Here is an 18,729-nt window from a genome sequence, read left to right as displayed (position 1 = left end):
TAAGGTCTAAATGATAAGAAAACAGTTTACCACTGAAGTATATCTCTAGTAACTCATAACCACTCTAGAGAGAGCTTATATTTTTATTTCAGGTTCTACTTGGATGCAGACAGAAAATAATAGACCCTGGGGGAACAGAAAACAGGAACAGGAAAAAACACATGGTAGCTATCTGAGATGAAAGCAAATATGAGAAGAAATAAAACGTAAGTAAGTACGTTCAGGTTACTTCCACACCTTGCAAATGGGACACGATATGAATCCAAATGTTATCCTTGGACCAAGCCATCTGTTTTCCAAAACTCGCCGACAGCACTGTAAGTGGAATACGTGACTGCAGTCCAGCTTAAAGAAAGAACCAGAAGGACGTAAGCAAATGCAGTTATGACAACACTCAAGTAACAGGGAGACTCTCCAATGTGGGAGAGCTGTGTGAAGGCGGCAAAGAAAAACCAAGCACTTTAGTACCGAGAGATCTTAGGACTTTACCGGGAATTATTGACTAGGATTTCAACTTCTAATTTATAATAATGCATTAATGCCACTAATATAAAAACTACATATGTAAAGTAGGTTAGGTCAGGGAAATGTGAAACTATATATATCATATAGATGAAAGAAACTACTCATTTAATGAGTTAAAATTTTGTTGAGAATATTATCTAAGAATTAATTATAGAAATTGAATATATACATAAAAGTCAAAAGTTAAAGCTCTTATTTAGCAAATACAGTGCTAACTTCTATTATGTACTGAATTACATATCACTAAATACAGACTAGGTATATACTAATATTGTCTGAAATTAAGACGAGCTTAGTGATTTGAAACTCCAGTCATTTTTCCTTTCATATTATTTCATACACAGGCTCACAGAAGTCATCAAGTAATAGGTGGACCCGCAGAAGGAAGCAGAACATGACATAACAGAATGTCTTCTCAACATATATTAATGAATATATATTTACAGGACACTTTTCCTTGGCAAACCCAAAGAAAGTTCTAATAATCTTTATATTTCAGAAACATGTTTCTACATCCTCCTGCTGAAATCCAGGCCCATTTAAAAGCTGAGACAACCTGGATGGCCGGGGCTGCAGAGAGCGCCTCAGTGAAGCAGATCATGCACATGTCGTCGGCGTCCTGCTTGAGAGTGGTCGCGCTTTTGTCACAGCCATGCAGACAGGGCAAACAGTGCTCTTCGTTTTTAACCCCTCCGCACGGATGTCCACAAGGATGGGTCTTACTGCAGGCTATCTTAGCATATTCCTAGTGGAGATGAATTGCAATGGCTTTACAACAACTACAAAGGGCACGCACTACTTTACAAGACATACCTATTAGAAAAATAACCATTCTGTTCTTGAGTGTAAACTAGGATTAACAGAGTTTTTACTTTTAATATAATTAAAGGATTTGATTTCACATAAAAGGCAATGATAAAAAGTGAACTACGACTTTATGATTTGATGTCATATACACAGGCAAGAACCATAAAGTTCTGATGTAAAAATCTCCTAGTCACGAGCCTCTTTTGCCAAAACAAAAACAACAAAATCACACCTTACTTATCTCTCACAATCTGAATACCATCCAATCCAGAGCAGGATTCATATTATTCAGGATATTTACTCAGATACTACAAGTTTGCTTTAGGCAAATAAATTAGCAAGAAACTCTGGTCAGATATATAATAACTTCTTATGTGTGTATATACGTGTGCCCACTGTCTGTGCATGTGTGTGTCTGCTGCCTGTGTATGTGTGTATGTGGGTGAGCCAATGTCTAAGCATGTGTGTATGTATGTGTGCTGTGTATGTCTGTGTATGTGTCTGCTGTCTGTGTATGTATGTGTGTGTGTCCGCTGTCTGTGCATGTGTGTATGTGCATGCTTCTGCTATCTGTGCATGTATGTGTATGTACCTGTTGTCTGTATATATATGTATATGTCTGCTGTCTGTGCATGTGTGTGTGCCCATTGTTTGTGTATATGTGTATGTGTGTGTCTGCTGTCTCTCTCTGTGTGTGCCTGTTGCCTGTATATATGTGTATGTGTGTGTGTCTGCTGTCTGTGCATGTGTGTGTGTCTACTGTCTGTGCATGTGTGTGTGTGTGTGTGCCCGCTGTCTGTTCATGTGTGTTGTGCGTGTGTGTTTGCCCATGGAGGCTTATGCTGGGAATCAAGCCTGGGTTCTCTGCAAGAGCAGCCACCGAGCCATCTCTTCTGCCCCATGTGGCTAGATACTTTAACTGGTTCCAGAACAAAATTAAATACTTATGATATAGATGAATAAGCAACACAAAGGTCACCTTTGGGCTGGAACAAAGAGAAACTGCACTGAGGCAGAACTCCAACTCCTAATTACAATAAGTGAAGATGCTTTGTGAAACCATCTGCTCTTTCTTTCTAGGATGACATAACCTCTAATACCTACCTGGCAGTCTGCGTCAGAACAAACACTGCCCACAGCAGATAACTCCGTTCCACTCCTGGACCCACAGAAGCGGCAAGCTTCTGAACTACTTGTGGTGGGTTTGCCTAGGTTCAAGCAGAAAAAAAAATCTTCCATGGAGGCATGCTATTTATAATACAATATAGCTAATTTTGAAATAGCAAACTAGATTTCTTTCAGTTACTAAAGGCTGTAAGTCACCTTAAATATAAATAGTCACCAAAGAGCTAAGAAACTAAAGATATATCTGAAACAAAATAAGCTTGGAGATGTTTTCAGTAGAGACTTACCTTTGTGGCAGAAGAAACAGACGATATAACTACTCAGTTAGGAGACTGAGCAGATCTGGGAAGCCCTCACTCACAATATACAACACTAGAGAAACATTTTAGTAAAAATCAAAGTACATAGAATAAAGGGTCAATTTTTGGTATTTTATATAACAAAATTACAAGACAGTATAAAATATGACTAGATTATAAACCTGAAAAATATAAAAAAATCTACCCAAGAAACTCTGCAATTTCAAAAAGAATTTAAATATGCTGAAATATTTAAAGAAGGATATGGATTCCTTAAGACAAAGGTATTGAGCATTCTCCCATACAGGCACACAAGATTTAGGATCACTCACTGATTCCAGAATTGACTGCAGAGCATACTGGGAAAAGGAAAGGAGCACCTAGACCATCAGACAAGGGTGGTTTGACATTCCATTTATTAATGTAGGGAACTGACAGATTATAGGAGAGGCTTATGTTGTAGCATGAATGTCACCTTCATACAGAGTTCATTTATTCAGATCCATGTCCAAGGCAAAGAAGAGAAATTTGTGTCAGTGGGACAACTGGCAGAAGGTAGCTGTGCTAAAATCCACAGATTTTCATGCTTTGTTGTAACTTTAAGTTTGTAATATGTAAGATTTTATCTTATAAAAAAATAGAATGAAGCCAGGTAGTGGTGCACACCTTTAATCCCAGCACTCAGGAGGGAAAGGCAGGGGAAGCTCTGTGAGTGCTAGGCCAGACTAGTCTGCAGAGAGAGTTCCAGGACAGCTAGTGTTGTTGTACAGAGAAAACTCTGTTTCAAAAAACCAAACCAAACCAAATCAAAACAAAACAAAACAAAAAAAATAAAATCAAAACGGTTTGAAATTCAAGTGTACTAGACATATATAAAAGATTGTTTAAAGCATTGCCTAGTCATGTTTATTAATTAGTACCACAGAACTATTCTGAAAGCCCTCAAAAGCACTAAATGTACAAGAGACTCTAAGAAGTGTCACAAAGTTATAGGACTTTACAGTCGAGCAGATAACAGCAACACAGATGTGGTACCCACAGTAGCACATTCACTTTTGCAGTCTTCATTAAAGTGGGAGGCTCACTGACAAAGATGTAGGTGATATAACACAATGAAAGTACAGAGGTAAGTGGACTGCCAAAGTCTCTGTGGTGGTTTGAATATGAATGGGCCCATAGGCTCATGTATTTCAATGCTTTGCAAGGAGTAGAACTGTATTAGAAGGATTAGGAGGAGGGGCCTTGTTGGAGGAAGTACATCACTGGGGATGGGCTTTGAAGTTTCAAAAGCCCATGCCAGGTCTAGTCCCTCTCTCTGCCTGCCTGCTTGAGAATCAGGACATAAAGCTCTCAGCAACTTCTCCAGCACCATGTACCAACATGCTTTCCACATGATGATAATGAACTAAACTCTGAAACTATAAGCAACCCCCCAATTAAATGTTTTCTTTGATAAGATTGCTTTATCATGGTGTTAGTGACAGATGGGGTTTCATGACTTTTAGTCTGATGCTCTTTCTAACATAGAGGGCTGTGTCTACCAAAGCATATGCCATCAGTAAGCATCTATTTACATTAGATTAAGTAACATCTAATTTATTATACACTGTAGACATGGTTCATCCTTCCCTTTTTAAGTTATGACTCAATCTTTAATTCTTTACCTGTGTGTTCTCGGAATTCCACCATTGCCTTCATTGTTTTAGAATCTGCTAGTGCCATCAACCAAAACAGCTTCGTTCTACCACAGCCTTCATGAAGGTCAACCTTTATGGCTTCCTCTTCTTCTTTGAAGACCTGTTGTTCCAGTATAGAAAAGGGACAAATGTGTTTGTATTTCTGGGTAGAAGCATAAACTAAATCACTCAGCAATGGTTTTCTTTATAAAGCACTATAAGAAGTTCTAGACATCTCCAGTGTTCTCTTCAGTCTTTGCAACAGCTCCATGTTTATAATTCGGGTCCCAACTAAGTCTTGGAAAAGATAAGCATTTGCTCAGGTTATAGTTAATAAGCAAGACACCTGAGAGTTCAAATAAGGCCACAATTCCAACGAGCATTTCCCCTACTTTACTTCCATATCACTGCAGAGTTCTTTTCATGCCCCAGACACCTATCTGGGCATGGAGACAGAAATCCCACCTGTCTTTGATGAGTTTTAGTCCGTCGGTGCAGATGAAGGAATCTGTCACAGTCAGTGCACAGATTCCCACAGATGCTGCATAGGATGATCGCTGCAGTTTCGCCATCATCATGGTTATCACACATAGGCTGGAAAAAGATATTTTCACATGCTCCATTAGACTTACAAGAAACCTCAGACAAATGTTTATGATACTGACAGACTTTATTATAAAATCTGTAAGAATTTTAGAATTGGAATGTTAAACAGAACTAGTTATCTCTCGAAACTCTAATAAGACTAATGTGCATGTGGTGTCGAAAGGAAGATGTAGTGCTTTGTTTAGTGACTCAATATTCTCCCGGTTAAATACTCAAGTGTTATGAACGATAAAAACTTTTATCACAAAAACTTAAACGTTTATCAGAAAAAGTTGAGAAGGACAATGACATGTCCTCCCTGAAATGACTGAAGCTGTCATGAGCCTCCTCCAGCTACGCCTTCAAAGAGGGTACATCACATCGTTCCTCTTACTGCTTTTCTTCCGTTTAGCCTCAAGAATAATCACATTTTAGCACAAATAAGTCAGGCTACAAATTTTGTTGATATAAACATGAATCAGAGAAGGAGAAAGTTTTTTATATAGTCAAATATAAACCCCTATTTCTAAAGTGTGAAGTACGTTTATGAAATGAACGTGGGCAAACTGTACATGTTTTCAAGAGTTTGATCTGAGCTCTCCCTACAAACTATGACTAACTACAAAGAAAAATTACTTAGGAAACAATCCGACTTTACCATTTGTTTCTGTTGCCCATCTTTTCCCATCCACCTTCCTGATGAGAGGCGATCCACGTGGTCCTGATCAAGAACACACAGTGACGCGAGAGCAAGCCAGAGCTGTTGAGGAGAAAGGCTGCTGCATTACTGACTATGTTGGGATGGGAGCACACTTACGAAATACTCACTGACTGACACAGATAATAGCCAAATAAGCGCTGGCTCTGTTTGGGAATGCATAGACACTCAGGAGTATGTGCATCTTCCTGATGTCACTGCATATGTGACATGCACCCAGTGGACACCAACTGAGCAGAGGATTATTTCTATACAGAACCACCATTTTCTACCTGACATTAAAGTGTCCTTTATCAAAGATGTACAAAAATCAATCATTTACAGGAATAATATTTACTTTACATGTCTACTGTGTATTTTTTACAGCTAGCATATCTATCCAAAACTCTATATTCCCAATGAGATGGTAAGTAGTTTTGTGTTCCATAAGTATTTGTGTACATACTAAGTTATTCTACATAATAATAATTCTTTAGACATTTCTATTGTCTCAAATGACCTACTTTGTACACTTGCCATAAATTAATATCTAAAAAACTTTGGAAAAGTCGCCTAAAAAATTGGAGGAGATGGGATGTAGTGATATTTTGTTTGTGTTTTAACAAATAAAGCTTGCCTGAAGATCAGAGTGCAGAGTTACGTGGCTAGAGGCCAGGGAGTGGTGACACACACCTTTAATCCCAGGACTCGGGGAGATGCGGCAGAGGGATCTCAGTTCAAAGTCACCCTGGTTACATAAAATTGAATCTTTTTAAAAGAGAAACAGAGCTCACACAAAGGTGATCCCTGTACTTGGGGTCCTACGACTTTAATCCCAGCACTAGGGAGGTGGAGACAGGAGCAATATGGCTGGGTGGAGAGAGGAATATAAGGCGGGAGGAGACAGGAGCTCAGTGCAGTCTGAGGTTTGACGGAGACAGATGGAGTCTTGGATATGCAGTCTGAGGACAGAATTGCCCCTTCTGTCTGAGCATTGGTAGTAGAGGTAAGAACTTTCTAGTGGCTGGTTTTCAGATTCTCTGATCTTCAGCATTAGCCCCTATATCTGACTATGGGTTTTATTATTAAGACCAATTAGAATTTGTGCTACATTGGAACAGACGGCTATGCAAATGTGAGACCCCCAAGTTTAAGTTTAAGCTGTTAGAACTCACGAAAAGCTGGGGATGAGAGAGTACATGTCTGCAGTCCCAAAGCTCTGTTCAAGATAAGAAGCAAAGACGAGGGAGTACTAGGAGGCTTGATGGTGGGTGGGCCTGCTGTTTGCCTCAGTAAAGTGACTGTCAACCCAGTGGAAGGTGAAGACTAACACCTGAGCTGTTCTGACCTCCACATGTGCTATAGGCACATAAGCATCTGTGCTCACACAGACGAACATGCACACAAACATGCACAGACATATCACTCAAATATGCATGCATGTGACACACAGACACAAGCATATAAAACATCTTAACGTTTTTGAGGCATATAGAGTAAACTTAAGTTTTATACAGAATGATATATTCAGTGATTAATGAAAAATTAAAAAAAAACTTTCTATACAAGTGAAAAGGAAATAAAGAATGAAAGAATTCATGAGTAGTAGAAAGGGGGTAACTGTAAAAAATTGTTTAAGTGTCAAATTCATTATCATGGTAACATAAACTAGCCTTTTCTGTTGTAATAAGATATAACTTATCTTCTACAGACTAGCAAATTAATCTAAAAGATTTCTTTGGTATAAACTGTTCCTAATGATGTCACACTGCCCTCTAATACTTTAAATCATCTTTGGAATTATAAGGCTCATAAAACCTGGTATGTTAGAAATTAGATATCTCATTTAAAGAATGTAACCCTATTTCCTCAAAAGTTCAACCCCACCTAAAATTGGTAAGTATTATATTAAAGAATTTTATGCTCATTTATTTTATTTTATGTGCTAAGTATTTTGCCTGCAATGTATATACATGTACACCATTGGTATGACTGTGAAGGTCAGGAGTGGGCGTTAGATCCCCTGGAAATGGAGTTATAATAGTTGTGAGCCACCACGTAGATAGATGATGGGAGCCGAACTTGATCCTCTGCAAGGGTAACAAGTACTCTAACTGCTGAGTTTTTTCCTCCAAGCCCAAGGATTGTTTTGTAAAAACAAAGCATACAACTCTAGTAGTTGTGTTATGGTTTGCATTAGAAAGAACCGTGTAGGAGGGAGTCTTATCTTTTAAGGGTCACCAGTCTGTCACAGCATAGTGCAACTACTCAATTCACTGAGGTAAGCTACGGTAAATAGGTCAGCAGAAAGATGATATACACAGCATAACTCAGACTTTCCTAACCAGTAGAGCCTCAGCTTCATAAGTAATAACAGAAGTTGATAAAAGCACCATAGCGAGCAGTGATTATTACCACATTTAACTCATAACAGTCGTTTTGATGAAAACCTATTTAACTATAAATGTGGACAAAGCTGACTCATGGACCACACATAATGACACAGAGTAAATAAAAAATGATAAAAACTTACTCTAGTTGTTGCGATACACCTCACTGGAGACCTAAATTCTTCTTCCATCTTGGTCAAGGCAATGATGGTCTCCGCAATAGCATTTTTTGTCACTCGAGACCAAGCTTCGGACAGGTGACCCTATCGGCAGGACACAGTGTCATCCCAGCAAACTCTCTTCTCTAAATCGACACCCCGCAGCACAGAGAGTATCCACTTATAGTAAGAGCATGAGCTTTTGGAGAGGGGCACAAACTACAAATCCTTCATAGTCTTATGAAAATACAATTGCTAATTTCTATTTTGATGATTTTAAAGTAAATAAAAAATTTAAAGTCTGAACATTGTTTACATGTAGTGCTCAAAACATTTTATTTCATATTTGGATAAAAATAAAAGGTACAAATAAAGCTTCTACAGTTTGAAGCTTTGGTGATAGAACCTCAATATCTAATGTGAAACATATATACCTATAAATTACTAAATTAATTGCTTTAGATGCTAGTTTTAGAACCTAAGTGTATACATAGATTCAATCTACAAGTGCACTATATTTCTTTCTCCTCAGTGCTGGAAATCCAACCCAGGACCCTGTGAACAGCTATGCACATTTTTTTTCGGTGTTAAAAAGGTTTATTCATTTTGAGGGGCAGGCATGATGTCTTGGTGGTTATGGTCTAAGTACTGTACTTCCAGAGGACTCGAGTTTGAATCCCAATAGCCCATGGCAGGCAGCTCACAGTCTGTAACTCTAGCTCCAGGAGATCTCATACCTTCTTCCAGTCTCTCCAGGGAGCTGTACTTTTGTGTACAATCCCCCTACCATCATATACACATAACTAAAATTATTTTTATTTTATATGAATGAATGTTTGCTTTTGCTTGCATATATGTATGTGTACTGTGTGTGTGCAGGCCAGCAGAGGATGTCGACTTCCCTGAAGTTGGAATGACAGACAGGTTGTGAGCCATCACATGGGCACGGGTCCTCCTGCAAGAGCAGCCAGTTTGTTCAAAAGTTATCTTTTCAGCCCTAACAATATAGATTTTTAATGAGCACTAACACTTTATTACAAAATTCAGGTGATAAAAACATTCTTAAGCATTTTCCATCAACAGACATCCCAGAGAATGCCTATTTGCCATGAAGCTTAAGAAAATGCCCACAGTAAAGAAAAATAATAGAACGTCATCTCTCTCACACCACGTGCAGGCAGTCTGTTAGTGGGCAACTGGCCATTCTCCTTTAAATTGCTCTTTTTCCCTTGGTTTCCTCCTCGGCTCTCTCCTAATGACAATGAAAGTGAGCAGAGTGACCTCACGGAGCCAGCACTCAGTGGAGGACGTCCCTGTTCCTACAGCCCAGATTTCCCTAAGCCAGTACCACTTTCAGACAGTGGTGCAGGACATCAGTAAAGAATTTAAAAGTTCAAAACTTGGAACTGAAAAGGATGAAAAATGTCTACTTCTGGGAATCTTTTTTATTTGTTTTTGGATTTTCAACATAGATTCTTTCTTAAGTTAGGAAGAATGCATTTTATTTTATGTTTTAAGGTCCTGGAAAACTTACCTAAATTCTCAGGCAAATTAATTGGGAGTTTGAAATGAACACACTTTAATGACAAATTTACCATCCACTGACAAGAACAATGGTACAGTAGTGAGCATTCTAAATATAGTCTTTAAATAAAGCTTTAAATACTAATAATGTACTTTTGTTAATTTAGCAGAGCAAGCTGTTTTCTGTGTCAATCAGACTCCTACTTAACTCATTGCTGCTGTTATCAGGCGCAAGGGAACTTACTGCAGCCATATCCTTGATAAGTTTAATGATGATCTCTGAGATCTGTGTAGGAGTTGAGCCTTTCATCCACCAATGGCTTTCACCACGTCGGAGGTAACTACAAAGAAAACAACATTATTTCAGTAGAGCATTTTAACTGTTTGACTGAATTAATTGAATGTTTTTATTTCTGTTACATTTTTATTCATGTACTTTGTGTGTATGTATAAGTATGCCACAGTATACATGTGGAGGCCAGAGAACAACGTTCAGAGTTGGCTTTCCACTGTGTGGGGACGAGAACCAGGCCAGGCTGTCTTCTGCATGGGCCACCTCACTGGAGTCCTGCTAGGAAGCCTGTGTTAGCCTTTAAGTTACTAATCTCCTTCCTTGTTTACACGGGTGCTAGCATTACAGGTGTTATCTAATTATGACATTTTATTTTGTTAGTCACATGTTTATTTATTATTTTCATGTGTATGTGTGTGTGTTAGCATGCATGTATGTGCACATAGGCATGCAGAAGCCCACAGAAGTCAGAAGAGGGTGTGTTAATACCTTGGAACTGGATTTATAACTACCATGTGTGTTGTGAAGAGAACCCTGGTCTTTTGCAAAAGCAAAAAATTGCTCTTAATCACTAAGTCATCTCGCCAGCCTGTAATTGAAATATATATATATATATATATATATTTTTTTTTTTTTTTTGTTTTTCGAGACAGGGTTTCTCTGTAGCTTTGAAGCCTATCCTGGAACTAGCTCTTGTAGACCAGGCTGGTCTCGAACTCACAGAGATCCGCCTGCCTCTGCCTCCCCAAATATATTTTTTAAGTTAAAATATTACCTACCCTAAGTCTCTTTATTAAATATTAAGAAAACAACCTGCTAGATCACAACTATTTCAGTGTACCTTCCATGGTCACAAATGGTTTCCAGTGCACATGGAAATACAAAAGAATGTGTGGATGGATATAAGGCAACTTTACATCAATAAGCAAACCACTGATTAACTGACTTTGTGTTCCTGTAAGCACACTGTCTACATGGAGAAAGTGACATTTAGAATGTTCTGGTTTCAGCTGCTTATCGTCACAGGTTGGCTACATAATTTACATTATTCTATCATCTCTCTAATTTTCTACTATTGCATAAAAGTACAGAACATCCTGGCACATACACCTTTGTGCATGTCTAGAAACTTTTAAGGATAAGCCTATTTAAAATACTGGGTATTAGTAACTGGCACCCAAAATTCGTATTAGATGAAAATGCCTGGGGCTGGAGAGAGGGCTCAGTGGTTAAAAGCATTTGCTGCCCTTGTAGGGGATCCAGGTTCAGATTCTAGCAGCAGCATGGTAGCTCACAGCTGTAGTCCAGTTCCAGGACAGCCAGTGCTCTCTTCTGGCCAACAAGAGCACTGCAGGGATGTGGTGCATGCACATGCTTGCAAGCCACACAAAACTCATGTACATCAAATAAAGACAAGTAAAAAAGAAAACGTTATTCTTTCATAATGTTCTTAAGCACTCTTTGTATTTTGTTATTTAAATAACTATATTTACATATATGTGTGAGGTATGTGTACATGTATATGTTTGCTTGTGGATGTGGGTACATGTATAGGCCCAAGACACACTGGGGTCTTCATGTCTCACCTTCTATCAAGACAGGGTTTCTTATTGATCTGGAGCTCACTGTTTTGTTTACTAGTCTGGTCCTCCAGCTTGTTTAGGGAAGTCTTTGTCTCTGTCTCCTACCCCTGGGAAAATAGGCAGGGTCCACACCCAGCTGGCTTTTCCACAAGTTTTGGGATTTGAACACTGGGTCTCATGCTTATGCTGCAAGTCCTTTCCAGGCAGAGCAATCTCCCAAGCCTGTAGTTGTTTCCTTTCTATTTCCCTGGCCTCTTGTCCTCTGTTCACTGACATCTGTAACTTTTTCTGTGAACTGTTACAGACATTTATCTATTGCTTTTTGCTCTTTAATAAATGTTATTTTAATCTTACAGCCTGTTGTGGAATATTACTTTAACATGTGTTACATTCGTTTATGCTGTGGAACATTTCTTTAATGATGCAGATACAATGCATTCTTTTATGTTGCATTTGTTTAATTCTGTGAAGTTGTGCTACTTTGCCTGCCTAAAACACCTGACTGATTTAGTAAAGAGCTGAATGGCCAATAGCGAGGCAGCAGAGGGATAGGCCATGCTGCCAGGCAGGGAGAATAAACAGAAGAGAAAAAGAGGGAGGAGAGAGAAAGGATAAGGAGAGGAGGACAGCAGGGGCCAGTCACAGAGTAAGAAAGAAAGAGAGGTATAAAGAACAGGGAAAGGTAAAAGCCCAGAGGCAAAGGTAGACAGGTTAATTTAAATTAAGAAAAGATGGCTAGCTGGGTGGTGGTGGTACATGCCTTTAATCCCAGCACTCAGAAGGCAGAAGCAGTTGGATCTCTATGAGTTAGAAGCCAGCATGGTCTACAGAGCAAGTTCCAGGAGAGGCTCCACAGCTACAGAGAAACCGTGTTTCAAAAAAACCAGAAAAAAAAAAAAGAGAGAGAGAAAGAAAAGCTGGCTAGAAACAAGCCAAGCTAAGACCAGGAAGAATAAGTCTCCATGTATTTATGGGACACATGGTACTAAGCAGAGGTAACAAGCCACGAGGTAGAACACAGATTAATATAAACTGGTTAATGTAAAGGTTTAAGAGCTAGTTAGGAACAGGCCTAAGCTAAAGCCAAGCTTCTGTAATTAATAAGAAATCTCTGTGTCATTATTTGGGAGCAGGCGGTACAAAGAAAGTCTACCTACAGGTGAAATTTGTTATGTTTTAACTTTTTGCCATTAAAATAGTGGAAATGACAAACCTGGAGTTGAAAATCATTGGCAGGGTGACTGTTGTAACGCCTTTGCCCACTGTGGTGCCAGCTGTCCCCGTGATGGTGGTCCCCTTGGCTTTGAGCTGGACAGTGAGTGCTTTGGCAATGCATCCCAGAAACATGTCCAAGATACCCAGCTTATTCCAGTCTCCTTTCTCAGTTGAGTGAATGATATCACTGATGTCTGCTGGGGGCAGAGATTTCACTCCTATGATGCTGGCCAGACGACTTGGGGTCACTTCAGGCAAAACTCGTCTTAGTAAGGAGGTCACCTGGTAAGCAGATTGAAAGAATACATTTAAACACTGCTTTACAGTTATTTAAAATATGCCTCATTCCTATTCTGTAGCTTTGAAATCTATGGAAAGAACAGAAACATAATTTTATACTTTTAATAAGTTATACTTTTAATGTTGAGAAGGAAAGACTATGACTTAAACATTTTTGAATTATCAGAGTGGTAGTGACCACCTAAGAAAGCTTGAAAAAATAAGTCTTTTCCCTTTGTTCTGAATTAAATGACATAATATGTCTCTTGGCAAGAACTTAATCAATATACAGAATACTATTTATCACACTACAGAGGTAAACTGGAACAGAATTTTCAGCAGTAAAAAACATGGAGTTGCCGGGCATGGTGGCACACATTTTTAATCCCAGCACCCAGGAGAGGCAGGCCGATCTCTGTGAGTTTGAGGCCAGTCTGGTTTATAAAGTGTATCCCGGGACAACAAGGGATACACAGATAAACTCTGTCTCAGAACAAAACAAAAACAAACCACAGAGTTAAAATCTGATCCCAAAGAAAACATAAAGTAATAAAAGCTCATGTTTAAGGTCTTCTGGTATTTAAGTTGTCAAGCAACAGAGAAGAGACAGAAGGATGTGGAAGAATGGGTCACCTGTCTCTGGACCCTAGGAGAAGCTGTGTGAAGCAGAGAAAAGAGGTCTTGAAGTAAAGTCAGCTGCTGAGCCAGGTACTGCCTGCCAACATTGGAGCCGCTCAATGCTAGGACCATGGAGAGCAGCTCGAAGCAGTAAGCATCTGAGGAGGCATCTTCATCACTGGGCTGGGAGTTGGCATTTTCCTTGCTGGATATGGCATGTTCCCACTCTTCACGAACTCGTGTGGCTTCCATGCGAATAGCCTGGACAATGTGAGCACAAACCTATGCGAAGGCATCATAAAGAATATAAAATTTTATTTGTAAGTCTTTTTATTACTATTACTAGAATAAGCAAGAAATGCAAGGAATGCAAGAAATGCAAGTTAATGCTTGACTTAATACTCTTTTGTCAGTATAGTCTCAATTATATTATCCTCTTAACTCATCTTAAAAACAATGGAACAAAAACTAGGGGAAACTATTACAAAATCTCAATAATTAAATCACCTGACATAAACAGCCAAATTAATGAAGCAAAATAAAATATAAATTAAATTTATGCTTTTTTCTCTTTAAGATTTAATGTTATGCAAAAATAATAGGGTAAAAAGAAATCAGTATTTTATCTCTCCAGTTTTTGATGAGTCTCCCTATGCTACCTAGACTAGGATTAAATTCAAGCCCTCCTTCCTCTGCCATCCAAGTAGAAAGATCACAGATGTGCCTTTGTGCCTAGTTTCTGTATGTCTTCTGAAGTGCTTATTTTAGGCTACCTAGCATTCCTGTACAAATCTAGACTTATTCAACTACCTACTTATATTTAAAAATATTAATAATGGTATAGTTAGCATTATTAACTGCTCAGAACTATCCCTCCTGATTGAAAAAGATGAGAGGAAAATGTCAAATATCATTGGGTATTTGCAGCTAAAATAAGATAATGTACCCAGGTAGGTGTAGAAACTCCCATCTACACTCCCAGCATTTGGGGTGCTGAGAGAGAAGGATTGTGAGTTTAAGGCAGGTCTGGCTACCATAGTATAGCTGTTTCCAATCAATCAATCAATCAATCAATCAATGTATTTACCCAGGGTACTTGGCAGCTACCTAGCTACGGAAAACAGAGGACCAACAAGGTGATGCGGCAGGAAATAGTGAGAGAAGAGAGCTAACGTCTGCAACAGATGCTCTCCCCTCTTCTGTTTTTGTTTTATCTTGTTTCACAACATAGCCTGGACTAGACTCAAATTTCCTTCCTCCACCTTCTAAGTGCTGGGGTCACAGGCACGTGACACCACGACTGACTCTTCAACACAACGCAGGTATAGCAATGCAGTCACCCTTTCTAGGAAAAGGCAGGCACACATTCTACAATGTGTATTCTACAATGAAAAAGGAGCATTAAAAAGCCTTAATGAATTTTGATGATATTTTATAGACTGAAAATCCCCAGACAACCTAACAGACAAAGACCACTGAACAGATGCTAACTAACCTGCTTTTGTAAGTTAGTCAGTTTACTCCTGCTGAATATGATTCCAACCATATGTTCTTTCAGATCAGCATCGGATGTTGCCTTTACATAGGAAAATAGAAACAAAAAAGACTCCTTAGAAAAAAATTTGTATATTTGACCTTTTAGAGTGCCATGAAAAATAATTAAGCAGGTGTTCTGAGGTGCATTTATTTTAAGTTGAGGTGTATTGCACTAAGACAAAGGATCAGGTTTAAGGAAATCATTTTGACAAAGTGAATATAAAATAAACAAAATTTGAGAAAGAAAAGGTCTCAAACTCCCTTAAAAATCAGAAAAAGAGGAAGATATCAAATCAAAGCAAATACATGGACACATATGATAAAGGAGATAATTTCTACAAATAAAAGTGACAATAACTAAAAGCCATTTCCTCAAAAACACTGAATGTACTCTATAGTACCCAAGAGAGAATGAAGACACAATCCACACAAGGAATAAACTAGCTTCACTCAGATACTAAAAAGATAGTAACACTGTACTGTACATGATTTATGCCAACAAGTCAGTAACCAAAACAGACAGAACTATAAAGCTTTCTCAAGAAGAAATGGGTAATTAAAAGAGCCCTGTACTTAGTACAGAAAGCAAATTTCTAGGAGGCAGCCTTTTATCATACATGAGCTAGAACATACATAACTCGTGCAGATAGTTATTTCCATCTTAGTTGTGTCTACATCTTTCCTCATTTATTTATTTTTAAACAAAAATATTTATAAAAACAAAACAAAGCATATATGCCATTTATCTCTTTGAACTAAGCAGCTTCAATTGTTTTTGGTATAGTCACAGATATGTGTACCTATCTCCTGAGTTAACTGGAGATCATTTCCATCACCCCCAAAGGGATACTATACTACATATCTATCATCCTCTAGCACCTTAATTATTATTGAAAACAAGCTACCTATACATCACTAACTAACTAGAGATCATAGCATTGATTATTCTACTGAATGACAGTTAAGAAAATAAAAAAGAGAAATGTACAAGACTCCCTATTTTGGTGTAATTGCTTTGTAAACTAGGAAGAGAAGAAAATGCCCTCGGTCTAATTAATAGCATCTGCACACACACACAAAAAAAATCTTCAGATATCACACTTTCCTTTAAGATCCAGAACAAGGTAGCTCTCTGCTCTGCTGCTCTGCTCAACATGCATGCTGTGCTGAGTTCTACACAATACTGTAACCCAAGGTTGAGGCGTTCCCCTTAGGTGCAATGTTTTATTTCAAAAGAGGCAAAGTAACTCTTTAAAACAAAGTCATAAAGCATTAAAGAGTAGTTATTTCAGTGAAAATTTACTGCACACATGTTTAACAATACCGCATGGTCAAACACAAATTAGATATGTATGTGATCTATAAGCTATGATTCAGTGGAAGAGATGAGACGCATGTGTAGACAAACAACATGAAAGAAACCAAGAAGACACAGAAGCAAGATAGAGTATTATGAACTTTAGCAGACAAAAAACTGTTTTCTGTTTGAGGAAATTGAGAGACATTCCCTCCTATTTTTGAGCTAGGACCAAAGAGGACAAATACAATGGAGGAGGGAGAAGATAACCAATGGGTCGAGTTTAGTGATTTTTAAAGACTCCAACAGTAACCAGCAAGCACCAGTACAAGCTTCTATGCAAAACAGATGTAAAACTCCAGCTAGCTCAGATATGGAAAGGTGAGTTGCTTTCAGATAATTCCTGTTCTTTCTAATGCAAATAAAAATATAAGCTACATATAAACTGTTGCCACATACTCATTAAAATGTACAGTAACCAAAGAGTTAGTTGTCTTACCAAAAGTAAGAAAATGAAAATGAGACATAAAATTTTAGGCTACAAATAAATACACTGTGTACTTTTTCCTCTCCTTCAGGTGATGACAGAAGTGCTTTCTCCTCTTGCTCTGGTGTAGGCTCAGCATCGCCAGAGATGAGCTTTCCAAATACCTGACAAAGAAAGCAGCCGCATGAGAAAGAGCTAACAGAGCGATTACCCTTGGAAAGCTGGCCAGCTTTCTAATTCTGAAGAGCTTTAGTTAATTAATGATTTTGAGATGGGGGGGGGGACGGACTCTAGCCCAGGCTGCCCTTAAGTCCTGATGCCTTGACTCTGGGGAGCCCCTTAACAGCGCTCCTTCACACGGCGCTATCACTTTTCTCAAACTACACACGCAGCCTAAGAGAAATGAGAATGGGCTGAATCTAAGGACAGAAAATTCTAATACAATATTTGTTGTACTCTCAAAATATATGTCAATTTATAGTGTAAGGACACTCACTTGAGATGTAATAAGTCTGAATACTCGGAGAGTCTCAGCTTCACAGTTCCTTTGCTGAGCCACACTGGCTGAGATCTGACCAGCGATTTTTGTGCTTTCACCATCTTTCCAACCCAGGACTTTTACTTGTCGAACTCTTAATGTATTTTCTGGGCCCTTTAGTTCAATTTTGATGATGTGGTTATCGCCTCCTGGGAGTTCACTTGTTACCCAGCCAATATGCCTGGAATCCAAATCGACCTGGTTGAGCAGAAACAGGACAGGAACCTGATACAGCAGAATCACTTATCACTGCCTGGGGCTTAGCATCAGTAATGGCAAGCTCGAATAACAAACAACTGCACAGATATTATCAGGTTAGTCCCATTATCTTATTTAAGTTTTGTGAGGTCAAGTAGTATTATTTACAGCAGATAGAAAAAAGAAGAAAGTGAAGTTAACAGAGGTTGAAAAGTCTCAGGAGGTGAAGGAGCTCAGAATTAATACAGGCCTGACTACCATATGGTTTCCCTTCCCCCAACGAATTATGAGAGCAGAACTATATACTTTACATGATTCACCTGCACTGCTTCTCAATAGAAGATAAACAATGAGGCCCTGGTTTATGCATCCTTATGTTAAACTAACAAACAGGTACTTTCATTGTGCTGATACTTCAGATGTATATGTGTCTTTTATCAAGGATTGAATGCCAATACAGAGAAAAATGGGTTTTGACACTACTCTTTCAATGAAATTAAAATTACTCTCATTGTATTTGATAGCTAAGAAGGGAACAGGAGACCTCAAGATGATTTATTTAGACATCTGCTATTAAATTTGTAATGTCAACACTTCTAAATTAGAGAGACGAAGCAGGAAAAGCACCCTACTTTTTGGATAATTTCCCCAGATTCTTTAGCATTTGAACATTTCTCATTCTAAATCTCAATATGATTTGAGAAAAGAAATCAAAGAAACTCATTAAATTTTGTGTAACAAAGTGACCCTAGAACAGCAGCTCTGGAAAGGGTTTGGTTATCTCAGTTTTGAGTTTGTGCATAACCTCAGACCTGTGCCCAGATATGGCTTTACTTGTTTCTAGAATTGTTTTGTAAACAGACATGCAACCTAGATATAGCTGCTTAGCCAAAACCTAGT

The 18,729-nt window shown here is 38.5% G+C and overlaps 1 protein-coding gene across 14 annotated transcripts in view; it reads right to left on the bottom strand.

The window, feature by feature from the left end:
- Positions 1-18,729, bottom strand: part of Mycbp2 (MYC binding protein 2) — a 233,109-nt gene that overhangs the window by 9,722 nt on the left and 204,658 nt on the right. For 13 of the 14 annotated variants that reach the window (XM_038310598.1, XM_038310599.1, XM_038310607.1 and 10 more), the window contains 13 exons: positions 17,590-17,829; positions 17,168-17,257; positions 15,269-15,349; positions 13,789-14,055; positions 12,875-13,158; positions 10,031-10,127; positions 8,248-8,367; positions 5,676-5,777; positions 4,898-5,026; positions 4,421-4,553; positions 2,437-2,540; positions 1,082-1,270; positions 238-345 (listed from right to left, as the gene is read on the bottom strand). In XM_038310598.1, the coding sequence (XP_038166526.1) occupies positions 238-345; positions 1,082-1,270; positions 2,437-2,540; positions 4,421-4,553; positions 4,898-5,026; positions 5,676-5,777; positions 8,248-8,367; positions 10,031-10,127; positions 12,875-13,158; positions 13,789-14,055; positions 15,269-15,349; positions 17,168-17,257; positions 17,590-17,829 (1,944 nt within the window). Of the gene's footprint in view, positions 1-237; positions 346-1,081; positions 1,271-2,436; positions 2,541-4,420; positions 4,554-4,897; positions 5,027-5,675; positions 5,778-8,247; positions 8,368-10,030; positions 10,128-12,874; positions 13,159-13,788; positions 14,056-15,268; positions 15,350-17,105; positions 17,258-17,589; positions 17,830-18,729 lie in introns of those variants that run through there. The other variant, XR_005283020.1, reaches the window with a different exon arrangement.

Source organism: Arvicola amphibius, chromosome 13, assembly GCF_903992535.2.
Source record: "Arvicola amphibius chromosome 13, mArvAmp1.2, whole genome shotgun sequence".
NCBI lineage: Eukaryota > Metazoa > Chordata > Mammalia > Rodentia > Cricetidae > Arvicola > Arvicola amphibius.
This window is presented reverse-complemented; position numbering and strand designations above follow the sequence as displayed.